The sequence below is a fragment of the Anomalospiza imberbis genome, chromosome 18 (assembly GCF_031753505.1).
Source record: "Anomalospiza imberbis isolate Cuckoo-Finch-1a 21T00152 chromosome 18, ASM3175350v1, whole genome shotgun sequence".
NCBI lineage: Eukaryota > Metazoa > Chordata > Aves > Passeriformes > Viduidae > Anomalospiza > Anomalospiza imberbis.
The window spans coordinates 6674682-6691134 of record NC_089698.1 but is presented as its reverse complement, the minus strand read 5'-3'; the positions used below and the strand labels follow the sequence as shown (position 1 = coordinate 6691134).

Sequence of the window (16453 nt, the reverse complement as noted above, 5' to 3'; positions counted from 1 at the left end):
TAAACAACCAGGGTATCATATCTCCCCACCATACATTTGTTTTTAGAGTCAGATATAATGTGATTCCAGGAATTTTCATGTTGACTCTACTAAGCCTCTCACACCCTCTCCTATTTCTGTATTACTGTACTCAGTGATGTCTGTGCCTGCCTTTTCGGGCAGCTGAGCAGAAAATGTACCCAAAACAAACAAATTAATCCACCTCTATATGAAGAAAGGTCATTATTGCACATACAGACAAGGTACATATGAACAGAAATGGACAATTAAACATGTCTGGTACATTGCATACACAGGCAGACGTGTCCTGACCCTGTAACACCACCCTCAAACATTGTGGCACTCCTGTGAAGGAAACCTCAGCAACACCCTCCCCTGAAAACAAGCGAGCTTGTTTTGTAACTAGGAGGCTTGTAAATAAGAGAATATTGACTTTCTTGTTCACACTGGTGAGGGCTGCAATTCTTTGTCAAATGGGAGTAATAGTGTATTTGATTCTTGTATGTAACACACACATGAAAACGTGTATGGGGGAGGGAGGAGAGGAGGGAAGCATCTCCTGCTGGTGTTGAAAACTGTCCCCACTCAGGTCTTGGTGACTATCTAGCTGGAATACATCATAAACTGACAAAAAAAAAAACCCTCCCTATAAGTATAATATTAAATTAAGAGGCCCCCAGGCTCTTAATGCACTCTCACATGTCAGGGCTGTCCCCTGCCAGGTGCATGACAGCCCTGTGCTCTCACCCTGTTTCTGTTCTGCATTTCTTCCATGTCAGTGGCTGCGCAACAGGTAGTGTAAACCTCTGCAATCAACATCAACAGAAGTGAAAGAATTAGCTGTAAAATGACTTACGGAGTAGCCTCTTCCTGAAAGCGATTGAGCAGAACTCTGTGGGAGGAAACAATATGCCACAGTAAGTAATGCAAGAGATTCTGGGTAATTTAAGATAAGAATCATTTTGCGATTCCCTCCCCCAGCCCAGTATTCCTTAGGGGAAAACTCCACAACCTCAAATCATCTCCTGATACTCTGTGTGCTGCCAGGACACAGGACAGGAGTAACAGGCAGAGAACACTTCCAGGTGAGGGCTCTGGGGCTATTTCAGGCAGGGTTTCATAAGCCAGAGAAGGGCTTCAACAGCTCCTCCCAACCAAGGTAAAAGCTGTCAGTGTGGACACGTCTTCACAGCAGCAGGACACACACTTTGAGCCATCCCTCTTCAGGACGTGACGGCGCTTCCTGGGAACAGCACGCACATGTAAGGATGCTCTCCAGAACCAGGCTCGCACATTTTGCCTCATCGACTCCAACTCTCAATCATGTAACCAAATATCCCACTTTCCATTCCCCTCCATGAATCTGTGAGCCTCCAGCCTTCAGTGCTGCAGCATTACCATATGACAACTCTATCTGAAATAACAATAGCAGCAAAGCACTAATTTATCATCTCTCAGAGCTTTAATAAGCACTCTGTCCCTTTTGAATAAGTTAAATTACATTGTTTACTCCTGCTCTTCATTTCAGCTCCTCCTGTTCCTTTCTCTACCACATCCTTACCGCTTTCACATGCTGCCAAATCATTTGGTTCTTTTCCTTCTCATTACACCAGCTCCAGTCACTTGGATCCCTTTCCTCTCTCTACAACCAAAGACTGTTGAGCTGCTGGGTTTCTGCTGGCAGTGGCTTTCTCAAAGCAGCTAAATTAATTCCACCTCTAGCTCCAGCTGCTGCTATATGCCTTCTTTTCGGAAATTAAAAAGGAGCCAGGAACACACGACACCACATAACCCAGCAAGTACTCTGCAGGCCAATTTCCAAGTGTGATTTATAATCATGATGCCCTCACTACATGATTTTATTAAACAAGATCCAGGGAGTCTTAGCAGTCCTGTTTCTAAGACTGATGTTCTAGTGGTACCAAAAATACCGAATTGTTGCAGGCTGATGGTGAGGATTATTTTGTCTTTTTGCAGCAGTGCCAGAAGTTATCACGTTACTAAATCAGCACAGCACAATACCCCAAAGAGATTGATGCAAACTGATTGCAAATACTTGCAATTTTTCACCAGCAAGATAACAGTTCCTTTGTACTAGCAGTCTGAAAGCCTTTTGATCAGAGGATACCTAGATGTACACAGGAAACCTTTTCCAGACTCCTGCTCTCAGTGGAAGACACAATTGTCTTGCTCTGCCCACACAAGCTCTGTGCCACTGGCTTGCACCTGCCCTGACACCAGACAAGCAATTCTGCAGCCAAGTGCCCATGGGGAAAAGCTCCCAAAGCAAAGAAGAGGCAAGAGCAAAGTCCTACAGTTATGTGGGTGTTGGAGGAGGGCTCCCTGTTAACCCTCTCACCAGCTGGCACAAGAACAAGGGTGCCAGACAGAAGGAAAGATGTGACCCAGCTCTTACACACGTCTGCAGCCAAGGTGTGACTGGGTGCCAGTCCCCACCCCTGGCATGCTACACCTGCACCTCTGTCCTGTTGTAGCTCCAGAGACCTCTGTGCTGCTGGAAAGGGACAGCTTCCACAGGGGAGCCTGAGGCAGCAACAACACTGATAACAGCATCTGAATTCCCACCTTCTGCATATTGAACACAGATTTGGCCACCGCCTTCAAACATTACAAAAAAAGTAGGGACTTATTTATAAACCTCCTAAATATAAACTGCCCAGAAATAAGGCTACAGACCAGTGAAATGAAGGGCAGTGGCATTTACCTCTATTTTTGAGAAACTATAACAAAATTATCCCTCTCTCTACATACTCTATACCCCAAAGTACTCATGGAATTCAGCCTTGTACAGAAAAAGGTTAATAACAATATCCTGCTATCTACATAAGTATGTCAAACAGCTGAACACAATTATGTGTTCCGACACTATGGAGAGCTTGACCAGGCAGTTCACCTAAAGTAAACACAGAAATGACGAGGAGGCAAATTACCTGCTTGGAAAGGCAGGAGGAGGAAAGGAAAAAGGGTGGAAGCTCTCACTCCAGCCCTCCATCAACTGAGATTTAACCAAGAATGACAAGGCCTAACAAATTGGAAATAATAACCAAAAACAGAAACAAGAGGTTTCATTAGCAGCTTCTCTCTAGGGAAACAGCCTCAGAGCATTTTCACTCTCACAGTTATTTTTAATCTTTGAGCTTTGTGCACACACAAAATATTTTCCTGGGATGGAGTAGACTCTTGGACAACAAATCAAGCACACTAACAACAGACCTGCTTTTCTTAAGACAACTTTCAGGCATCCCAAGCTGTCCAAGAACCCCAGGAATCTGCAGACCAGTGATTTAAAACCACTGAGTAGAAAACAATAAAACCAGTTGTTGGGTAAAGTGTTACATCAGAAATAATTAAAACTGAATGGCAATTGACTCTGGTATTTTTCACATCCAAGAGCCTCTTCTCTCTTAAAAGTTTTAACATCAAATTTCCTGAAAAATTAGCAGTGAAAAAGGGTGGGGTTTTCCCCCTCCCTCAGAATTTTTCTTGCATATATAAAATTAGTAACTGGTGAATATTTTGGAGTCAACTCGTAAAATCTTTTCCAACAATTAGGTTTATGCACAACTATGCCTCACACTCTCCAGGGCTCTCTGCATGCATTTTTCTGCACATCTAACAAACCACTATTGCTTTTTTGGTTAGCTGGGAACACTGCGGCTCTTTAGGCAAATCCATACCAATCGTGACATGTAGCAATTCTGAAAAAAACCCAGCTAATATCAGCTGCGAGTGCCAGAGCAGAACAGTTTGCATGCAACTGTGATGGATGTTCCTAAAGAAAAAAAAAAATCTTTGGGGGTTAATACAAACACAGCTCAGTCTGTATGTCTCTATATCAAGATCAAATAATGAGAAAAGTAATCAATTGTGGCTGCAAATATAAGAAATCTTAGTGGAAGTTTAACTTGGCATCTACCCAACGCTGAAGAAACCTCCTTTCACAGTGAATGAGTGCTTGTCTGGCAGGAGTAATTACTGGGGCAAGCCTTCAGCTGGAACAACTTACCGAGCCTCTTACCTACAAGGACAGGAGCACTTACATGGAGGGCTGTCAGACAACTCTCACTCTCCAAAGAGGCTATTTGCTGGTTTGGTCAATTTTCTCCTTGTCAGAAGGGCCTCAAGCAGCAGGGGACGATGGTGCCCGTGGTACCCAGCCAGCCACATTCCTGTTGGCGCTGCTCCCACCAGCACAGCACCTGCCTGGGACCTCTGGCTCACCCGAGACTGAAACCCAAACCAGCTTCAACACAGGCACCCAAGAAGGCTCAGCTCTGGCCCTCAGACACTGCCTGGAGAAACCACGGCAGGCAGGAAAAGGGCTGACAAACACACAGTTCAAAGCCAGGATTGTGACCCCACCCAGCCAGCTCCCTGCAGCCAGACACTGAATCCCAGACCTCTGGCTCCAGCTGCACAGCAGCCCTGAGCAGAGCCTCAGGGAGGGCAGCAGCCTCTCTGCCTGAGCATCAGCTTTTGCCTCTTCCAGGGCTGTTTGGAATACCCAGCGCTCCTAGGGGAGACTGTTATTAGTTAGGGGCAAAATTAGTATGGTGTGTGCATTTAATGATGCAGAAGTGGAGCTGCACTGCTAGGTGGCATTTGTGCATAAAGATAAATGGCTTATAATATTTTGCAGACGATGTGCTCTTTTACAACTGAAGATTTTTGGTTCCTTTTAAGCCCAAGGTTAAAAACAAAACTAGACAGCACAGACAAGACATTTCAGTTATGTCACAGAGTGAATTATTTCTACCCTGGGATAGCTCTTGTGTTAATTACACTGGATATAAAAAAAAATACACCTTTCTGGAAGCAAAGGCAAAATCTTACTGCTGAAAGACTCTATTACACCCCCACTGATGTCCTTGAGAGTTCGAGTTACACTGCTATCTGCAACTGTATTTAAAAGATTTCTTTCTTTCTTTGTGATAAAAATGGCAACTGCAATTTAGAAAAGAAAATAATGAGAAAATCTCACCAATAACCTGCAGCAGGTTTTCTAAGATTGTCCATTAAATTGACAGAAAAAGTTATTTCCCTTATATAAATAAAAGCATGGCCTTCCACTGCTCTCATGATGCAAAAGAAATTAAGACACCTCCTGTTCAGTTTCTTAAAGCTATTGGGTTACTATTGAACTCAAAAGACAGCAGGAAGGGCTTTAAAATCCAGTAATAATCAAGGTAATAGGGCCCTCAAGCCAATTCCCCACTCTCAGTGGGTCAGGCAGGTTTCAAGTTGGATCTTTTGTGTCGTTGATATAAAACCCAGCTCTAAGGGGATTAGTTAAAAGCAGGTGATGGCAGTGCAACCACAAAACAAGGCCATTTGTAGTGCTCCCTTCCATCCTCTTTGGCTAAAGGACACCAATTAACATATTCCAGAAATGTCAAGAGTTCATTCCTGCTTTTATGACAAGTGTCATTTCATTGGCTGAAACCAAGAGTGCATCAAGTACGTCCGAACCAGCTGCTGAAATGGGTGTGTTCAGCCAATAGCTATTCCCATGTGGCACAGGACAGTCCCCAAAACCAGCCTCCAACTACTGTTAATGCCAACCTTGTGTTAGTGTGGAAACCGAGGCAGGGAAAGTATGCCCAGTATGCCCAGTGGCACCTGAGGAGCCCCCAGCAGAGGAGGGAACTGAGGCAGAATTCCCAACTCCTACTTAGTGCCAAATCTTGCCTTGCCAAATCACAGGCCCAACTTATCATATCAGTGCTGCAAAAGCCTGATTTGCTTGGTTAGCACTCAGCAGAGGTAATCAATAGTATGTACAGAGTGATTTGATTTTGAATTGTTTTATAGCATTTGTTCAGGATGACGACACTCACCTCAGCTGTACCCACCTTCCACTCTTTCCCAATTCCACAGTCAGAGAGGGCAGAGGCACCAGGAATTGCATGTGTTTACCCTCCCTTTGGTCATTTACAGACCATTCAACAACAGATTATGGGTTCAGCTTTGAATACTGGAGAAGTCTCATATTTCCTTCCCAAGCAAATCCTTTATAAAACTCAAATATCTTGGAATGAGAAGGATAAGTGGAGAGGAGGGCAAAAAAAGCCAAGGGCAGGAGATACCCTGGACCTTAACACAGAGACTCTTAATGCAATTAATTTCCACAGCCCCACTCCTGTGTGCTGAAACAATGAGTTCAACTGACATGGCAAAGGTCACCAGTGCATCTGATGTTGGCTGAGATTAGAACCCGGACCTGACAAGATAACCAGAACACGTGATGAATGATTTGCACGTCGTGCAATGCTTGAATGTGCTCCTTCTTGAATTCACTTACTTTATTCTGTTGGATAAACAGAGAGTGTTATGCTAAGAAACACTGCAAAACCAGTCTGGTAAGATATCAAACTACACAAGGTCTGAACATCTGTAACTGGCTTGATAAGCTACAGAACAGCTTCCACACAAGACATTTTTATTCCTACACCTGGTGGCTGCAGACAGCAGAAGGAAAGATGCCCACTGACCAGGAATGAACAAACTGAGTGCAGTTAGCCAGAACAACAGGAAAAGACCTCAGAAAAATGCACAGAACCTACAGGGGTGCTGCTCCCGTTCAAACCATCACCTCTGCCAGCTTCACAAAACTTCTCCAGACTTACTTTCTTCCTAACTACCCCTCACTGAAACTTCGTGCCAGTCATTAGAACTTAATTTCTGCTGAAGCTGTTTCCACGCAAGCATTTGGTGTTTTGTGGGACGCAGGGAAAAGCAGACAGCATACTGAAGGGAGGGAATTTTTGCCTCCAGAAGACTGGGATTTGCAAGGTTTCACGATCCTTCCATATTCAAACCAGTTTCCCAAGAGTCATGGTTTGTGCAAGGGGTCTTAAAACTATCCTGTTGCTACTCTTTTTGACTAGGATGGTCTCAGTCCACTCTTCAAACTGCAGATCAGATCCCAGTGTGTCACCCATGGGGAGCAGTGGACAGCACATACCACAAAGAGTTTGCAGCCCACATGTTACTACTCCAGGCCTTCCAAAGACTCCTTCAATGTGCTCTGTGACACCCCTGACCATGGCTCTGAGGTCCCACTGCCACCCTGCCGGAGCCAAGACCAGGCATCCCACATGCACCAAAGTTTACAGTGTGGATAAATGTGGATAAATGTGTGACTGTGGTCCAATTCTCACTTCAGAGGCTCATCTGATTGTGCTTCTGGCAAGGTACTTCAGCCTGAGGCACACATGAGGGACCTCCAGCTTTGTACCCTGATTCTGCTCTAATCCCCGTGCCCCAGGAGGGGAAGCGTGGTACAGGAAGCAGGAGGGAAGGGGGAGACAGTGCTGGCACACAAAGAAAAGCAGATCACAGTGAACTGCCTGAATTAGAAATCACAGAAGTTATTTTGTATTCATCTACCAGAGAGAGAATTTTATATCTAGCCTATACAATATGCTAAACACTTATCAAAGAACATTTAGAGAGAGGAAAATCTTTGCATTTCCTAAAAGACTGCTTTTCATTTATTATGTTTAAAGAAAAACAAACAAACATATGAGGATAGGATGATGAAAAATTAGAAAAGATAGCCTGGGGGATGAGAGGAAAAGGCTCTCAACAACTTAGTAGCAGTGCTTGCTGGTTTTATGCACAGCTGAAGCCAATCCCTTGAAAAGGAGAGTTTTGACTCTTAAGTGGCCAGCACCTCTTGCAACATATTTCCTAATCAGCGAGTATTTATGGTCGATATTTTATATTTCCAATTTCCCCCTAAGGGCTCCTGAGAAAGCAGCACACCTGCCAACCTTTTCAGCTGGGCCAATAATTGCCAATTTGCTCTTTGCCTTAGTATATCACTCAATTTAGCCCTGGCTGTGCCCTGCATACATCCTCATTCATCTCTGTGCCCCCATGACAATTAGAGTGTTAGCTTCAGCTAACTAGGGCAACTATTCTACTAGGGTTGGAAGACAATTATTAGTCTATTTTCCCATCTTGTGGCAACAAAATTGAGAATCCATGACAATTACATTCAGCAATTCTGCACTCTGCCGCCTGTTCCCCCTCCTTGCCCCCACCTTCCGAATATTTCAAATTATCACAGCTCTACTACCACATTCAAATTTTCCATGTTCACAGGGAGTGAGGCTTCTATTTAAATGATAATGAGGGACGATCCATTCAATTTAGTGAGGGAGAAAATCCATTAAAAAGCAGGCAGTTCTTAAGCTGATGGGTCAAGAAAAAGATAAAAACCCTTTTTTCAAGCCATTATACAAGGCTCTGTGTGGATTTTTGGACCGTTCAGGACATCAGAAAAGATTAGGACAATTATGGAACATGGGGAAAACCAAAACAAAATGCCCAAGCTTTCCACTTTTACTTGGGTCAACACAACAAAATAGCAATATGGCTTATCTGGCTCTTAATTCTCTGGCAACTTCCAATTACCTCACACTGAAAAGCAGCAGAGGAAAATCCCATTTTGGAGAAAGGCTGTTGACTCTGTTTTGGTTCTAGAAGAGCTGAGAGTACATGGGTAACAAGGATGTTAGTTCAGTAGTAGTTTTTATGGGAATTTTACATCAACACTTGGAACATAAACAAGTGTCAGATTCCCATCTCCTCTCTGCACCACAAAACTTGGGTTAAAACTTCACTGGTTTTCTGCTCTGAAGTTTCATCATCCCAAAGAAGAGCCCAGCCTCAACAAATCAAACCTCTGCAGCCAGAGATGATTTCACTAGATCATCATAAGCATTTTTTTCCCCCAATGACCCATAATAAATGGCACTCGATGTAATGTCTGGAAAGACTTACTATACAAGCCCAGACAATTACTGTCTCACTATGAAATCGTGTCATTCTCTCCCCACAGAATTTTCACTTGTGGCAAGGAAGGAGCAAAATGCTTTGGGTTTCATAGTGGATGAACCAATGGCTGTTTGTGTGTGTGCGTGCACAGGATAATCAATCATTTGCCTCAGTTTTCTTCAGAGTCCAATTATTTCACGACAGACCAGGCCACCTCTTGACTTCACGGTCCATTAGAGACTAATGACATGCATTAATGTAAATAAAGAACAACTTGCTGGCATCCCACTGAACAAGTCACGTCAAGAAACAAATGGCACAGAGGGGCTAAGCTGTTCAGAATAGCACCTCTGAAATGGGAACCCGTGAAGCTGGAGAGAGGATCTAGTGCTCCTGAGATGGCAGCACTACAGCTGACACTTTGATAGGCACATTTCCCACCACACCTGCTGTGTGCTACCCTACAGCAGCCAGACCTGTCACCTCCTGCCTCATTCACTCCATTGTTCACCCCACTTAATGGGGAAAGGCACGGGAGGGAAAGGCAGCACAGAGAGCAGTCTTGAAGGCCAAATGCACCGAGCAACAGCAGGAGAGTGAGAAACAGCCCAGGAGCCTCCTGCTGCAGAGCATCCATCTGCAGGGGCACTGCTGGGTGCTGGAGCCTCTCTTTGTAACCACCTGCCTCGAGGAAACACCATCCCTGCCTTCCCTGGACATCCTGACTGCCCTGTGCTCCTGATCCTGAGGACACGTAAGGAGTTGTGCCACTCCAGTGGCACAGCAGCTATTTAAACTATGTGCTGGGACACACAGCTCCAGAGCCAACAGGGACCAAGCATGGCTGGACAGAAAATCCTGCAGAAATCAACACTCAGTAGCTCAGTAGTTGTTGTCTCCTCTCTCTTCCCCTGCTCCCTCTCTACAGCAAGAGAACCAGCCTGCCTCCTCATCCCTTTGCACAGAAATGGGGAAAACCATCTGATTGCACCCGTGGGACTTCCTAAGACTTTGAGACAGTCACTAAATAGGCTACAGAACATGTACCAGTACGCAAGGCAGTGTTATGTGTAATTAAAGCTAAATTGCACTCATCAAATAACGAACGAAGAGCATTCTGTGATTCATGAACCTTACTTTTCAAACTGTTTAATTACTAATTTGAAAAATTCTCATTTGCTATGGGTCGCCAGGTCACGAGAGCAGCTTCAGCAAAGCTCTGAAGTGTGCCCCGGCCTCCAGGCACTGCCCAAACGTCTGCTCCGGCTAAAAAAGAACAGAGTGCCTATTGCCCACTGAATTTCACTGGCTGCTGAACAGGCTTTGAAGATTTTGCAGGAATTAGGCACTCGGAGTCAATTCCTACAGGCTCAGCCTGCAACTTTGGGGGCAAAGGGAAAGGAGGAGAAATAGTGGAAGTGCATGGACTTAACAAGAGAAGTCTCCAAGACCACTTAACGCTTTGACCTAAACTAATGGCTAAGCTGGAATATGTTATTCCTTTCCTGCAGCCCCACTCTACAGCTACAGTGCAGCTCCAGGCGCTCCTGGCTCACACACCCGTCAGGAGTGGCCGAGGGGAGGGGAAGCAGAGAGTCCCATCGATGTGTGTGTATATAAAATCACCACCATTACTGACTAATAACACAGCCAAGGATGTCCCACAGCAAGGGGATTTGTCCCAGGGCCCCCCCAGCTGCCTGGCCCCACGGCGGCGCGTGGGCTCGCAATCCTGGAAGCAGATCACAGGACATGTTATTTTTCTCTTCCTCCCACTGCGTCGGCTGTTTACAGCACCCCATTCACACTCCAAACATGTAGAGAGAATTTTCCCCCGTCACATTTCCCTGTCAGAGCTGTCAAGCTGAATCCCGCTTTAATCTGCCAAAAGCACTTTTCTGCTGACATTTTTAATAAATACTTTCAGCTTTTAAACACATTTGTGGGAGCCATTTTTTCCCCTTTTTCTCCCTTTTCCTCCTGTAGAACGGGCTCTGAAAGCCTTAATAGCAAATACATTACACTTATCAAAGGCTTTCCCCCCCTCTTCCTTTTGCATCCTGAAGCGGAGGTAGTGTTTTCAATTTTAAAGCTAAATTAACTGTCCAATTGAATTTAGCTGGTGTGAGCTGTTTTCTGTGACAGGTTTTAGTTATGAAGCATATTTTACATTAATAGAACTCAACATGAAAACCACTCGCTCTGGGATTTCTGTGGCTTGCCATTGAAATGGCAAATTTAATATTTCAGACATGCTCGTGCCAGCGTTTGATTATTGTTCTTCATTTAAATCTCTCCTAACGGGAAAGGTCCTAATTAGTAAAAAATCATGTTTTAATGAAGGCGAAATGCTAATTGCTAACACAAAAAGCCTTCGTATAAAATTATCCCAGCACTGCCATTGATTTCTTGGTGACTCAAAAGCCCATTTGTGTGTTTACACACTAAGGCACCATTTGCTTTTGTTTTATCATAACATTTCACTCAATGTACCGTCGAATTTCCTGAGAGAAAGACAGCTTTCCCCCAAAACCCTCTCATATCTCGGCGGCAGGAAGCATAAAATTAGATGAACTAACTTTGCACCCAAACTATGTGATTAAGTGCAGCAGTTAAACCCAAAGATGCTGTAAAAAGCTTTTTAACACAACTTCTTTGAAAAAACAAAACAAACCATCAAGCCATTTTTCCCCAAGGAATAACAATTCCATTTTGTTTTCCCATCTCTGATCTTTCGCTTATCATATTATTTGCACCATGATTATAGTGTTTGCAAGGCAGCTCAACCACTTATGCCGTAACACTCAATCATGACATAAAAAAAAGTTATTACACAGTGACCTCTGGATGCCAACATTTGTTCAGCAAGATTTATGAAAAGCCATGTCAGCAGCGGGAATTGCTGCAATGAAGCGATGCTTTCTCCTGAACGGTACTTACATCACTGAGACGGTCCCTTGAGCTGCTCCGCTGAGAGCTTGTGGCCTCCCTGATGCTGTCTTCCTCGCTATTTCTGCCACTTCTGCTTGTAGGGACCTTCATCTAGAGGGAGAAGAAGGAGGGGGAAAAAGGAGATTTTCAAGCACTGCTCTGCCACCTGTTCCCGAGGTTGCCGACAGCAGTTCAGTCAATGTTTCACGCCCACGGCACCGTGGAAGGGAGGGACTGCATGGGGCTTCTCTGCAGTTGTGCCTGACCATGTGTGTCCACACTCTTCACCAGCGTGGGAGGGAAGGTGCTTTTGGCACTCCTGGAATCAGGCGAGGTTGTGCCAAAGCGCTCGGGCCTGACATGAGGGGGAAGTGGACAGACAGCCCCCTTCACTCTGCCCCCAGCACTCCTCAGCTGGGACACTGCTGGGGCTGCCTGGCCCACCCAGGCCATCCTTCCCAGCCCAGAGATGTGCCCTGGGGCCACGCCAGGGACTGCACTGAGAGGTCATGATGGCCACTGAGGGACACTTGCTGAAACAACTTGCTTGAGATACTCCACAGAATTTGGAGTACATCAAGGATTAACTCTTACAGCCATGGCTGGTGCTTTAACTGCTGAATCGTCCCACTCCCTTCACCTGAAATTGTGCTTGTGTTTGGATAGAAGTGAGAGAGCCAATGTTTGAAATCACAGCAACCTTCCTCTTACATCTGCAAGGAGTGTTACAGGGGGAGGAGAGGGGTAGGATAGATGTCATTCACAGCTTCATTCCTGGGCTCATTTACTAACAAATTATTCTGCTAATTCCCTCGTGAAATATTGGGTGGAAGTAAGTGTTTAATTTATTAATAGGTTCTATTCATATCAGTTTGGTTCCATTTAAATTACACTATTTAAAATGTCGGCTTGTACAAATTGGTATTTTTAATGGCAATAAAATCCCTTTGTTTCTTGCTGTCCTGTCCCATGGTGGTGCTGGCAGCCAGCAGGGTTTGCTTGTGGTGCTGCAGCCCTGCCCCTGTGGCACTGGACACGCTGTCACCACGTGGGCACGGCACTCTGAGCACTGGGAGCACTGATCACTGCACTCCATGGATGTTTGACAGTGCTGCCAGTTAAGTGCCCCACAGTCTGTTCATATTTTTAATGAAATGTTCAGGGTACTGTGTGGAGAATGAGCTCCGGTTCCCATCCAGGTGCAGAGCCCTGTATGGGCTTGGGTAGCAGAAGTAAAAGATGTAGAAGGAAATGTATCATGCTCAGTAGATTTCTGATTAATGTCCTTGCTCTGCATGCCTTTCTGCCACCTTACACCTTACCAATACACTTTCTTCTGCAGGATAAGACTTTTAGACACATCTAAGTGATAAAAATCAAATTTTTTTCATGGCTACCTCATCATACAACCACCATTCTCAGTGCAGTGCCCTGTCTCACTCCTTGTCCACCACCTTTCAAATATGTTGCCCACCTGAAAACTTTTATCAAGGCCAATATTTTATCATTGCTCCTATGTCAAAATGTTCAAAGGCACAGCACAGCAATGAGAGGTAATCTCTGCTGGGGTCTGCTAGAATCATTTCCAACAACAGGGAGCTTGCATTTGCAACTATCCACACCATGTATCAAGGCAAGAAATAATCTACTTGAAGTTCATGATGTTCAATCCATATTGTCTGTTTCCTTAATAACTAGGTCAACAACATCAAAAAGAGAAATCTAAGTATACTACATCAATATTGGCCATAAGCCATCAAATTTTTTAATTCTACATATAATTAAGTAAATTTGGTAAGATATTTTTTTCTAAATACAATGAATGATTGTCATTTGCTTATTTTATTCTTTTTGAGGTCTTTATTAAGCAATTACTACTTCAGCTATGCCATTATCTTGCCTAGGATTGATGCCAAGCCAATAAGACAAATGGTAATACCCCATTAATTATAGCCTTTCATAGCACTGGCACTCCAGCTTTTTTCTGTCATCTGGGTCTTTCTACACTTACTCAAAACCCAACTCCACTGGTTTAGAGTCATCAGCCAATTCTTCTGAAACTCTTGGATGTAAAGTATCTGACCTGCCAATTTCAATCCTTCCAGACACAGCAGGTGCTTTGTTTCGCCCTGAAATAGGAGCCACTTAACCATTATAAGGCAGAATTACAATTTCCCTAATACAGTACAGAAATGCCGATTGAGTTCTGCAGCTTTCTGATTTTCTGATCCATAACCTTCTCCCTCCCATCTAGGAACACATCAAAGCCTGTCAAAATTATTACACTTCTGACCTAAACAACTCCTAGACAGCTGCAAATTAAAGGAAAAATAAATTATGCCATTCCAAATCCTTTCACCTTCCCAAGTGCAAATGGTTGCTAGAATTAATTCAAAAGGACTAAACTTCCAGCTGTTTAAAGTTAGCACAGACTCACCCAACCTGTTACCAGACTGGATCCTTTTGCCGTTTTTCTTGAGTTACAGTCAGCTCCAAACACCACCTGTTTCTTTTCTCCAAATTTCATTAAAGGAAAACTACACCTACACACACAGTAACAAATTGAGACAATTTGACCTGACAAGGTCTTGCACAGGCAAGCAAATTAGAAGCATCACTGCTGCCATTAACCTTTCCAAGTAAATATCAATTATTAAACTTGCTGCACTACCTCTGTCCCCAGTTTGCTGCTGTGAATTAAGAGGGTCATCAGCCTTTTTGACAGATCTTGTTCATTTACACCTGCTGCCTGCCAGCAGGGGAGCCCGAACACCCGCAGCCCCAGCGCTCAGCCAAGCTGCCTTAATTCATCAGTAATTACCCTAATGAGCCACATGCAGGACCCAAGGAGGAGGACAAGTTGCTCTGCTAAATGGATGCATTGGTTTCAGGGGCACTCTCGGAAGACCTGGGTATTAGCAATCTGGCCAAAAGCTTCTTTCCCAAAGTTGCCACTGGCTCAGCTGCTTGATTTCTAGTGATTTTCTCTGGGTGTTTTTGCTTGAGTTCCGGAAATTCCTCCTGACCACGTTCCCTGATTGAGTTTTACTGTAAAAACTAGTACTCCTCTCCCTTGGAAAAAGTCATTACTGTTCCAGAGCCTGCAAAGGTGAGGTGGGCCAGAGGCAAAGTGGGCTCCTGGCCCTGCTCCCAGCCTGGGAATGTCATCTTCAGCTCAGCATAGACCCAACAAACCAACTGCCCAAATCCAGGCAAAACACGCTATGTCCTATCCTACAACACATTACCAGGGACCTCCAGAGGCATTAATGCAACACCAGCCATGGGGATGAAATACCTCAGGTGGATGAGCCAAATATCCCATCTAAAACTTGAGCAGCCCACATTGATTGTCCAGGGTATTTACACACAGTGGAAACGTCCTTCAGCAACCACAATTACATATGCAAGTCAACATTACAGGCTGTTCTCACCCAAAATCCAATCCTTTTGAGATACACATTGCCTGTCCCCATCCCTCTGCATTACCCACTGAGTGTACCCAGGTACTTGGGCAAAAACAATCCCCTGGATGGGTTTGCCCTGTTTGAGGCAGGACTAATCCAAACTGTCTTCCAAACTGGAACTGGAGGGTTCCAGCCAGCGTAACAGAGCCAAAACAGAGACTGGGAACAGTGTGTGGGCCAAACCTGAGTGTGTTTGATAGAGCTGCCCTTAGGTCTGCTCAAAGGGTTTTGGGAGCCATCTGAGAAGCAAAATGTCTCAACTCTGATGCCCAAAGCCCTGCAGAGAAAGGGCTTGGAAAGGCGCTCCTCAGCCTCTTTTCCTGAGGGCTGGAGGTGGGAGGGAATCTTGTCTTAGACAAAGGCTGACTACTGTGTCACTTCAAGAGAGCAAAGCTGTAAGAAAATAAAAAGGCACATGGGGACAACTGAAGCTCTTTGTTAATTTATCTGTTAATTTATCTTTTCCTAACCCTAAGACAGCAAGACATTAATGTCCATGCATATGAACTGATACACTGAATAGGTGCCGAAGTTTTACTCCAGCAGAGCCTGTTTAATTGTTGAAGGGAATTCTCCAAAAGCATTAATTAAACCCAAAGCTGCTTAAAAACCAGACCAATGCAGTCTCCTGCAAGATAAATAACAACCCAGACCCACCACACACTGCAGAGCAAAGCTGGTGGCAGGCAATCCCAGCTCTCTGCAGTCTGCTTTCACCAGGAAGCACAGATTTGTGTTTGGGAAGGTGGAAGAGGCCGTTTCCAGCTCGGTGGGAATGGGCCAGGGCTGCAGGCGGGGCTGGCTCAGCAGGGAAGGGCCAGGGGCAGGTACAGAGAGGTTTGCAAGGCCATGATCAATTTGCATTCTGCAGGTGCTCACGGACAGTCCCAAGCCATGTTCGGAGCCAAGAATTATGAACCTTGCGCTGTTGGACATCATGTAGCATGATTAAATATCATAACTCATCCCGGTAATAGCTCCAGCTCTGCTATCCTGGAACGCTGCTGCCTTTCCATCTCTCCCACCCAACTTCCTCCTCCCTACTTCTTCCTGTGGGGTGGGGGTGGAGGAATACATGAATGGGCAGAATGGGCCTTGCTTCCCTAAAAGGGCTTTATCATTACCACTATGTTGGCTCTCAGCCCCTGCTTTTTAATCATAACAGATCAGCCTGCTCTCCATTTACTTAAGCTTTTCCGATGTCAGAGGGAAGCACGTTTTTATTTGGCACACCTATTTTCCCATCATGG

General features: G+C 44.8%; 1 protein-coding gene across 25 annotated transcripts in view; it reads right to left on the bottom strand.

Moving 5' to 3' along the window:
- The window catches only part of FBRSL1 (fibrosin like 1), a 505508-nt gene that overhangs the window by 272156 nt on the left and 216899 nt on the right, over positions 1–16453 (bottom strand). For 17 of the 25 annotated variants that reach the window (XM_068208749.1, XM_068208758.1, XM_068208756.1 and 14 more), the window contains 2 exons: positions 11746–11847; positions 857–892 (listed from right to left, as the gene is read on the bottom strand). The exons of 2 other annotated variants lie outside the window; for them this stretch is intronic. In XM_068208749.1, coding sequence (XP_068064850.1) covers positions 857–892; positions 11746–11847 — 138 coding nt within the window. Of the gene's footprint in view, positions 1–856; positions 893–11745; positions 11848–14173; positions 14279–16453 lie in introns of those variants that run through there. 6 more of the 25 variants (XM_068208762.1, XM_068208767.1, XM_068208769.1 and 3 more) reach the window with 3 other exon arrangements.